Source organism: Phodopus roborovskii, unplaced genomic scaffold (assembly GCF_943737965.1).
Source record: "Phodopus roborovskii unplaced genomic scaffold, PHOROB, whole genome shotgun sequence".
Classification (NCBI taxonomy): Eukaryota; Metazoa; Chordata; class Mammalia; order Rodentia; family Cricetidae; genus Phodopus; species Phodopus roborovskii.
The window spans coordinates 10,112,269-10,123,367 of record NW_026126547.1 but is presented as its reverse complement, the minus strand read 5'-3'; the positions used below and the strand labels follow the sequence as shown (position 1 = coordinate 10,123,367).

Sequence of the window (11,099 nt, the reverse complement as noted above, 5' to 3'; positions counted from 1 at the left end):
GCCGGATGAGCTGCTGAGACCGCACCAGCTGCTTCTCCACACACGGCACAAGCTGACTTAATGATCTTACCACGACGTTTTCACACAGACACATTAGAGGCTGAGAATGATTCAGCTGTGAGCGCGTGGAAGTATGGCGACCCAAACAATCAGGCATATCGTAGGGCAGCCATTCGGACACGCGGACCAATCCCGCCTCAGGCCCCCGGGCAATAGGCCCCGCCTCAGGAAAGGGGCGGTGCCTGCACGTTGATTGGTGGAGGCTTGCGCGTGCGCAGTACGACCGCGCACGTGTTCAGCTGGTTGGGTTCTCCCGGTTCGAACATGGCCGAGATGGAGACGCAAAACACCGGCACGGAGGACGGCTTCACTCCTGTCACGCACAGAGGCGGCCGGCGGGCGAAGAAGCGACAGGCAGAGCAGCCGTCAGCGCCGGGACAGGACGGAGACGCCAGCCGCATGGACACGGAGGAGGCGCGGCCGGCGAAGAGGCCGGTCTTCCCGCCGCTGTCGGGCGAGCAGCTCCTGGTGGGAACCGAGGCGGGACGGGGTGGGGCCGGGCGTCCAGGTGAAGGATCCGTCCTGGTTTTAAGTCTCGGCTGGCAAGTCTCCAGTCACCCCCTGAATGTGTGTGTGCTTTGTTGCAGACTGGGAAAGAAGAAACAAGGAAAATCCCGGTCCCCTCTAACAGATACACACCGTTAAAAGAAAACTGGATGAAGATATTTACTCCGATCGTAGAACACTTGGGACTTCAGATACGCTTTAACCTGAAGTCAAGGAATGTGGAAATCAGGGTGAGCAGAAGGGTAGCTATTTCGCAGCCTACTGAGTTTTCTCCTTCAGAACTGAAAACAAATGAATGTATTTCCCTTCATAGAGCTTATTCTAGTAAGTGGCTTTCTTCAGGGTTTTAATATAGATATACCTATCTATATTCAGCGTAGGTATTGATTGCATTCCTAAATTGGCTCTGAGATCACGCCAGCATATTGTTTATCCTGTGACTGCCTTCTATAATGCGTCTATAATTGATTGATGAGAGGTGGACAATGGTACATGGATGTACATTAATAAGTGGTAACTGCAGGTACCCACTTACAGTGTTAATCCTGTAAATTTTAATGATACTCTTGTTCGAGGAAATACACATTCTTAATGTATTTTTTCTCATTAAATCACTCCTTCAGTAGACCTTCTTGCAAAATTAATTTTCCCAGGTCACAGTGCTTCTATTTGATATTCTATCATCCCCAGCATTTCAAAGGATAAAAGCCAGATGCTTGACTGAGCCCTGCCTTTTGAGTAGGAGACCGAGTCATGATTGTTTCTCCCCGTTTTTCCCTGCTGGTACTTTTGCTGGTTTTGCTCTCTGAAGAAGACTGTTTTCTCCATTCTCTTTCTGCTTCCATTCCAGACAGCTTTCAGAGTCTAGCTCAAGCACGATCTCTTCGGAAGTTTATACATTTCTGTTGTGCTTAGCTACCTTGTCTATTGCAGGATCATTAGCTGGTATTCTCAGTATGTGTTGATGATGCTGCATACAGATGCATAGTGTATTAGCTTGAAGTAGATGTCATTAGGTTGTTAAGATATGATATAGTTCACAACACCTCCCCCCCCCCCCCAAGCTCCCAGGTATGCCAAGAGTCAATCAATCTAGTAATTGAATTGTAGTGCTAGAAGGGACCGTTTAGGATATTGTAGGCTGGCATGTTAGAAAATTTTTGGGACTTGCCAAAAGCCACATACACAGTGGGACCCAGAGTCAAGAGTTCTGTTGTTTGCTTGTCTTTTTGTTTGTTTATTCACTCATTTTTTTGAGGCTATGTTTTGATATGTATCCCTGACTGGCCTGGAACTCAAAGAGGTCTGCAAGGTCTGGGCTTAAAGGCATATGTCCCCCTACACTGCTGTGTTATGTTGTTAAATGTTAAAATCCTGTTAATACAATCCTGTGTGCTTTTAAGTTTATCAAAGATGTGGTCTTTTCAGATGGATTGCAAATTTGTGTGGGAGACCAGAATGAATATTCTAGAAATTAGACTGTGTTTGGGTTTTTAGTACCTTAATTTCTTCACGTATAAGTGTTTATATTACAAAACATTCAGTTGTTGTCAAGGTGAAGCATAGAGCTAGATGTGTAAAGCATATTATTTACAGTGGTGGGTGTTCCATGAGTAACAGCTATTTCTGTAGTTCAAGAAATGACTTGGAGACAGGATTCCTATTTAAGGCTGTTCCTGATTTCCTCATTACCAGGCATGTAAATAGTCAGAACTGGAGTTGTTGATTTGGGAAGCAACAGCGTATAAGTGGTCCTTTAAGACAGAACTTTAGGTCAGGGCTCTTTGGGGAAGTCTTCCTTGATGGAGAAGAGGACAGAATGGGTGTGAGCCCTTGAGGTATGCTAGAGGTGTTGCCACTAACCTAGACCAGTCATAGAATGTTTCCTCATTTGAGGGGTTTGCCTAGGTTTGCCCAGATTTGGAGGAGGAAGGTTCTCTTGTACAAATTAAAGAGAACACTTATCCCACTTACTAGATCTTACTAGATTGAGGGACAGTGGTTTAGAATATAATTTCTAGTAATTTAATAGAATACTTTCTTTTTCATCCCCTCCATACCTGTTACCTCTTTTCAGACTTGCAAAGACACCAAGGATGTCAGTTCCCTGACAAAAGCAGCCGACTTTGTGAAAGCCTTTGTTCTCGGGTTTCAGGTGGAGGTGAGTGTTCTCACATCGAAACACATAGTGTGGACATTCCAATAGATAGGATCATTTTCCAAACCTTTGAGTCTTGTCATTGTAGTGTCTGAACTTTAGTTGCAAAAATGCTGTCTCTGTCAGGTGTCTACTGAAAAGGCCTTGATGGTGTTTACTTTTGTTTCATAGGATGCACTTGCCCTTATCAGGTTGGATGACCTCTTCCTAGAGTCTTTTGAAATAACCGACGGTGAGAGAAGCATGTGGTAGTCTTGTGTGAACAGTTGGCCTTTGTTTCTGGTTGCATTGTGTTGTGACTGTGGTTTTCTGATAGCTTCAATTGAGCTGTATTACTAACACTTCATAAATGTGTATTTAGTGTTGTTTAGTAGAAAAACTCAAGCTAGCCACCTGATGTTGTCTTTCTTCTTTAGTTAAGCCCCTAAAAGGAGATCACCTGTCAAGGGCAATAGGAAGAATTGCTGGCAAAGGAGGAAAAACCAAATTTACCATAGAGAATGTGACTCGGACACGGATTGTTTTAGCAGATGTGTAAGTATCTTGTCTTGAAAATTTTCATGATTTATAATTGATCTTATTAGTTTCAAAAAAGTCATAGCTGTTATACTTTTTGTAATTTTTTTTCTTTTTTTCAGTATGGGAGATTGAACCTAGGACTTTGCGCATTAATAGTTGTGTTTAGCCCACATTGGGTCTTTGTAGGTATGTGATTCTAGGTGAATAGCCACCAACCTTGAAAGGATAATGAGTTAGTCAAGGGAATTTCAATAATGATAGTTTTTGTTTGTTTTCCCCCTCAGAATAAAAAAACAAATTTAGATTCACTATTAAAATGATTCAAGGGAAGCTTTACATTTTATCTCAAGCAAATCGATTAAATCATTAAGAGAAGTACAAATACTGGGTGTTTGCTATGCCAGTGTGAGGCTTTCCTTTAGAATATATATCTGTATTTCATGTAGGAGTACACACATACCTTTCATAATAGGAAGGTGAATATTGCATATTGAGTAAAAAAAAAAAAAGCCGTCAGACAGTTCCATGTGACTATAAATAAGATGATGCAGGCTTAGGGTGAGGATGAGGTTCTGGATGCAGAGCTGGGAGTATCCATCTTAAGAAGGGCATTAGAGGGAGGAGGGAAGGGGAGTGGGGGAGAATGTATAGCTCAATAAAAGAAGTTTTAAGGGGGGGATTAGAGCGCTGGATATGAATAGGAGTGCCTCTCTGAGGGCAGAGCTGTTCTGTTCCCATATTGGTGTTAAACAGGTAGATGTCTCAGGGCATGACTATGAACTTAGCAAGTAGCAGCTGACAGGATAAGGATTTCATTTTATACTATTTTGCTCTAAACATTGTTTAGACTACATTAATGTAGGCATTCTTTATATTTAAGGGCAACTATTGTATTATATTGGTGGCTCTACTTAAAGCTCCCTCTCTCCCCCCTCTCTCTATATATAGATAGATAGATAGATAGATAGATAGATAGATATAGATATAGATATAGATTAGATATAGATATAGATATAGATATAGATATAGATATATAGATATAGATATTCAACTTTTGTGTGGATTGAGCCTTAAGAGTCTGAAACCTGGGGGTTTTGTGGTTTTTTGCTTTTTGTTTTTCCTACTGGAAATTTCAAAATGGCTGAACCTTGCCTAAAAGTTTTTGTTAGTTGAGAAAACAAAAGCTATAACTTACTTGCTAATGAACTTGATGAACTTGTAACTAGTTACTAATTAACTTTATAAACTGCAAGTTTAACTGTCTTAAAAATTTCTGTAAATGTTGTTTAAAAGGGGGTATTTTGGACACAGTTTCCATCAGTAAAATTCCCCTGTCAGTGCAATGGGTTATTCAGCATGGCAGCCCGTTAGCCCTGCCACACCCATAGTGCCCATCATCACAGTTCTCTTGCAGCATTTAAATCAGTCCTTCACCCGCTCTAGTCCCAGTCAGCGACTGTTCTGTTTCCTATCACTGGTTTTGCCATTTTCAGAAACTCTAATGGATGCCCAGTGTGTATTCATTTAGTATATTATTGCTTTGAGCTTCTTTGCTTGGTTGGTACAACAGTATTTCCCCTCGCCTCCCCTTTTTTGTCTTTTAAATAGCCAAATAACATTCTAATTACAGTTGTTCATTTTGGAGCCATTATGACCAATGCTGCTGTAAAAGTACTTTTTATGTCTTTTGTTTAATTTTGAATTAAATTTAAGATGTAACAATAATTTTTTGTTGTTGCACTTAGAAAATTTTTGAAATTGTAATATAATTACATTTCTCCTTTTCTACCAAATTCTATTGTATACCCTTCTTTTTCAAACTCATGGCCCTTATTTTTAATTAGTTGTTATTGCCTGCATATATGTATATACATATACATTCCTAAATATAAACTGCTCAGTCTGCTTAATGTTACTTGTATGTGTATTTTCAGAGCTGACCATTTAGTATTGGAATACCAATTGTTGTCTCCTCCCTAGGGAAGATTATTTTTCCTGTTCCCAGTATCCCTGTTGCTTGTTCTTTTTATAGTGTTGAGGCCTCTTGGGCTCTTCCCCATCTACTTTGGCATGTCTGTTGGTTTTGTTCTTGTTCAGCTCGTGATTGGGCAGTCATGGTGAGGCTTTATGAGTGTTGTTTCTGATGTTAGTAGACACAGTCTCACAGCAAACCTCTGCTCCTCTAGCTCTGGCAGCCTTACTACCTTCTTTTCCAAATGTTCCGTGAGCCTTGCGGGTGGGAGGTTTGTAGATGCATCCATTGGAACTGGGCTCCACAGCTCTACATATGCATAGGTTGTGGTTTTCTGTAGTGGTCTCTGTCCATTGCAGAGAGAACTTTCCTTTATGAGGGGTGATGACTACACTTACCAGGCTAGACCTAGAGGAGCATACCTGGTATTTTTATGAAGTTGCTAATAACTTGACAATACAGAGAATAATGTGAGCAAGATACAAAATTAAGGACAGTTTTCTGTCTAGATGTATTTAAAATACCAAAGGGGAGAGAATATTGCTTATGTTTAATGACACTTTCATGCATCTAAGCATACACATAGTAGCACCTGCCTCGTTTGTGCTGGAATTTTGACTGGCTTGATCATGTGCCGGTTTTATGCAGGCAGCCACAGCTGTTTTGAGTTCATGAGTACAACTGCCCTGCCATATCCAGAAAACACTGCTTTGCAGCAGGCCTTCCCAGACTCTAGCTTTTATATCCTTTCTGCCCCCTCTTCCTTGATGCTCTGAAAGTCATGTGGGGGAGGGCAAGTGATGCAGATGCCTCATTTAGGGCTGAGCATTGTGCAGTGGCTCATTCTCTACACTCGACCAACTCTTGAGTCTTTGCTGTCCCCTGCAAAAAGAAGCCTCTCTGAGGAGGACTGAGTGCTGAATTGAGCTGTCGATATATAGATAAGTATCCAGAAGGTGGTTTGTTGCTACTTAGGAAAATTATAGTAGTAGGTTCTTCCTGTGTGACCCCCTACCCTCCAGCAGGTTCTTATTCAAATTTACCGTACTAGGTTTGAATTCTATCTGTGGAGTGAACCTTAAAACCAGTCAGAAAGCGGTTACTTACTCCATAAAATGGATGACACCAATTTATTAGTGAGCCCACCTTGCCAGCTTGGGTTATTATTGTAAGATAGTAGGCTTCACATCTGAGTTAAATCTGTGACTCTCTTCCCTTGGCAGCCTGTGTGTGTAGCATCTTTTATCACTATAAAGGCTAACAAGTAGAGGGAAGCTTCTAAGTAATACCAGCTCGATTTCTCTGTGTCTTCAGTAATAGGCTATTACAATCAAATCTGGTAGTTGACCAACAACACTGTCAGTAGCCTGTATAGTTTGGGGGGAATATAGCACCCCAGCCAACAACTCAAAGGTCAGTATCCTACATTTAGCCTTGGGCTTTTTATGTGAAAGTTTTTTGGAGTCAGGGAAGCATTATATCCCCCAAATATAAAATAATGTCTCATTTAATATATGTAAATATAGAAGCATTAAGTTTTTCATAGGTTGGTAATTTGAAATTGAAAGAAGATGTATGTAGTAAGTGTTACAGTTCTGGGCATGTTTCAAGCAGCTAAATGGTCTAAGCTTTCGTAATTTCTGTGTCCTTTCTATGTGGTGTCCTCTGTCTTTCCCAGCCTCAATGCTCAGGATGAATTCCAAGGCCTCAAGCTAGGCAGAGTTTGTGCTTCTGAGCTCCAGCCCTAAGTTTCCCGGTTACTTGAAAGTTTGTTCCTTTGTAAACAGCAGGAATAATGTCTACCTGGGAATGGTCCTTTAAGGACTGCATGAGTAAATATGGAGGACTCACTAGATGAGAGCAACTATTGGGCAGTAGTCTTTATTGTTTTGTTTGCATTTGTGTGGGTCATGTGCCATAGCACCTGAATGTAGGGCAAAGGACAACCTGTGGGTGTTAGTCCTCTCCTTTCCGGCAAGTGGGCCTCAGGGATCAAAATCAGGTTGTCAGGCTGGGTGGCAAGTACCTTTACATACTGAACCATCTCTCCCTGCCTGTGACCAGGAATGTGGAAATGGTGCACATGCCTGTAATCTCAGCCCTCAGGAGGCAAGTAGGAGGATCACTGTGTATTTAGACCAGACTGGGTAACACTGCAAAACTGCCAAGAAAAAGAAAGGAATTTAAAATTTGTTGTTGTTTTTTTCCTTCCAGTTTTTTGAGACAGGTTATCTTCTGTGGCTTTGGAAGCTGTCCTGGAACTGGCTCTTATAGGCCTCGAACTCACAGAGATCCACCTGCCTCTGCCTCTAGAGTGCTGGGATTAAAGGCGTGCACCACTACAACCCGGCTAAAATTTGTTCTTAATTATTTGTCTTTTTGGTAATTTTTTTTTTTGAGGTGGGGTGGGGGATATATATGTAATTCCTATACCACAAGTCACTCATTTTCGAAATGATTTTATAAGATTTAGAAAGTTGTAGGCCATCACCCAGGTCCCTCAGTTTCTAATATAGATCTGTTGTCATTCCCAGAGTTTTAGTTCCCTGGTTTTGGCATAAACATGCCTTTCATGGCTAACCTTACTCATTTATCTCTTTCAGGAAAGTTCACATTCTCGGCTCTTTCCAGAACATCAAGATGGCAAGGACTGCCATCTGCAACCTCATCCTAGGTAATAGCAGTTTATGTCAGAGGGATTCAGGGCACATTTACAAAGCTGCTTTCATATTGTTAACGATACCCAACAGAAGTTGAAGAGTTGGCAAAGGGAAAAACAGTAATATTTTACTTAGATTCCATTTGTTAGAGAAGAGAAAGGGTTTATTGGGTAATACCATAAAATCTCTGTTGCTTTCCCTAAGGAGTACACAGACAAACCATTCCAAAATAAGAGAACATTTTAGGTTCTATAGAATGGGGACTGTTGAACACATGCAGTCAACTTGATTTAATTGGATCTAGTTCTAGAGTCATTGCATCTTTCTCAGAGGACTGAGGGGGGGTGGGTTTCACTGGTGTTCAGGGCTGGCTGGCTTCTTTGTGAAATACTGTTTTCACAACTCTGATTTCTCTTAGGAATGCAAAGTATTTGTTTTCTATGTAGTTCTTCATGTTTGAATATATTTGTATATGTAAGCTGCTTTTTTTCTTAAACAGGAAATCCTCCATCAAAGGTTTATGGCAATATCCGAGCTGTGGCCAGCAGATCAGCAGACCGGTTCTGATTCCCCTCCAACCTTTAAGATGTTTTCATAAAACCATGGGAAGATTTCCCAGCCGACTACAGCTCAGGATTTTTTGTTTTTTTAGGTCTCAGCCCAAGCAGGAACAGAAGGGGATGGTTTAATAGGACTTGTACTCTACTGCTTCTAGAATAATTTAAATATGAAAATGAAATACTGTTAATACTTAACACATTGCGTGTAAATTGCTTTTTCACTTTAAATCACATGGGACAGACTCACAGTTTAAAATCTTGCCATTTAGAGGCAACTTCTTAAGACAGATTTGTAACTAAACTTGTGAGCATTTTTTTAATTAAAATCTCTGAAGACCTGTGAATCACAGTTCTTGGTACAGGGCACTGTGACTGCTTCAGGGTTGGGTCATAACAGTAGTCTGCACTATTGAACCTTATGTGTTCATCTTCCACTCAGTGTATTTTATGAAATGAAAGCCCTGCATCACAAGGCTAATGAATTACTTTTCAAATAAGTAATGAAAGTAAAACAGCTTTCCCAAGAAAATTATGTTTTCCAAACAGTATATTCTTGTAACTCGTGTCTGTGTATATGAATTTGCTTATTTCTTATATTGTTTAGAACCTATTTCATTAAATATGAGATTTAGATACTACAGTCTCTTTTGTTTCTCAAAGGCCTTTACCAAAATATTGTGATGATTGGAGTATCAGGAAATTCATGCAATACCTAAACAAAGTAGTAGCTTCAAATTTTTAACTTTTTAAAATTTGCTATATCTAGACATGTGCATTATATATGCGCCTGATATCCTCAGAATAGGGAATCTGATCCCTTAAACTGGAATAAACAGATAAGGTTGAGTCACCATGTTTTCTGGGACCAAGACTGAAAGTTCACCACTGAGCAGGCTCTAGTAAAGATGGTGTGGGTGTTTGAAGGGTCACTTTATAGCCCTGGCTAGCCTTGAACCCAAAGAAATCTCCCTGCTTCTGCCTCCTGAGTGCTGCAATTCAAGGTGTACACCACCACACCCAGAATAAATTTTAGTTTTATTTATGTGAACTTTGTGTGCAGGTGCATGTGCTTGAGCAAACATGATCCTGTCGTGTGAATAAGCGTTCCCCTTAGCTATACTTACAGATGGTTGTAAGCCTGATGTGGGTGCTAGGCATGGGAATGAAACTCCAATCCTCTGGAAGAGCAGCAAGTACATTTAACCATCGAGCCATCTCTCTAGCTCCTCTTGATTTTTGAGACAGGATATGTAGCTAGTCCAAGCTGACCTGTAACTCACCGTCTAGTCCTGCTTGCCTCAAACTTAGGAGTCTACTGCCTCAACATACCATGGTTACAAGTGTGCCATCATGCCCTGCTTAGTAGTATTTTTGTTAAGCTTGGGTTCCCTCTTATCAGTGGGAAGTGCTTTCCTAGCTGCTTTGTACCTTGGGCGTGCTCTCTGGAGTGTTCCACCAGAGGAGAGTGTTCATTATCAAACCTCATTAAAAGGAGGAATTTATTGTGAATTCTTTATTCTGGAATGCATAGAGCACTTAGGAGGTACAGATCCACTCTCACTGTGCCCAATGAGGGAATTAAAAATTGTAATGACAGCTACCACATGCCTTTCTGGGAAATGATGTCTATGGTTCTAATGCCTTTTTAAGTGTCTTAAGTGACCCATGACTAAGGGATAACAGTGTTTGGGGTTTAATTTGAAGAAATGGAAGCAGATTTAAGAACATAATTTTTACCTGAGAAAGTTTGAGATTCTATGTTAAAGTGTTTGTTTTCCTACTTCCAAGTACTACTCTGCATTCAAAAGGGCGACAATACTAGAGAGTAACTCTTAGGATATGAATAAAACAAAGAGAGGGGGTGAGAGGGGAGCATTTTGCTGGTAGTTAAATCTTAACAACCTGGACCAAATTTCTCTCTTAACATTTCCGGTGTGGGTGTACTACAGCCCACCTGAAACCTCAGTGTGTCTGTGGCACTGCCCTGCCATTGGACTCACCTGTTAACTGTAAGGCCAACTGGTCTTTTTGATACTCTAACTCTATTTTAGTTACTAACACATTGGGTTAAAAGAGAAGTGAATTTTCTTAGTAAACTAGGTTTCTATGGTACAACTTGGGGATTCTTACACATTCCACAAGATTTGGGCCTGTGCCTGGCTAGCACTAGTCTAAAGGTGAAAGTTAATGATTGTTGAGCATGTGGGGCTAGTCCAAGAGCGGAATTATGAGTGGAGCAACACACTTCTGATACATTATAGCCACTCTGAAATGCAAAGGACCTGTCACTCACAAAGTACTTGTCTTGTGTAAGCACTGTATTGGACTAAAGTAACCACAATCTCCAGGAACTTTTAAAGAACTCAAGCCATTAGGATTGGTTAGCTGATAGGAAAGGGAAAGGTCACAGGATTCAGAGTTCTAATCAACGTGAATCTAGAGTGGGGAGTTTGAAGACTTATGAATACCTCAAGACATGAACTTGAACACCATTTTCTTTGTACACCCTGAGAACTATCCAGAAAGAAAACCTTTTTTACCATCTTGTCTACATCATTCATTCTAAAACATTGTACACATTAAAAAGTTCTTTTTGAGGGCTAGATAGATAGATGGCTCAGCCGTTATAAGCACTGACTGCTCTTCCAGAGGACCCAGGTTCA

The 11,099-nt window shown here is 40.8% G+C and overlaps 1 protein-coding gene across 1 annotated transcript; it reads left to right on the top strand.

The window, feature by feature from the left end:
• The first annotated feature begins 290 nt into the window (after positions 1 to 290).
• On the top strand, positions 291 to 9,076 carry Pno1 (partner of NOB1 homolog). The gene is made up of 7 exons (XM_051200574.1): positions 291 to 528; positions 648 to 797; positions 2,645 to 2,728; positions 2,897 to 2,957; positions 3,142 to 3,259; positions 7,820 to 7,890; positions 8,376 to 9,076. The coding sequence occupies exons 1-7, from the start codon at positions 325 to 327 to the stop codon at positions 8,441 to 8,443; spliced, it is 756 nt and encodes a 251-aa protein (XP_051056531.1). The 5' UTR covers positions 291 to 324; the 3' UTR covers positions 8,444 to 9,076.
• Positions 9,077 to 11,099: the final 2,023 nt, after the last annotated feature.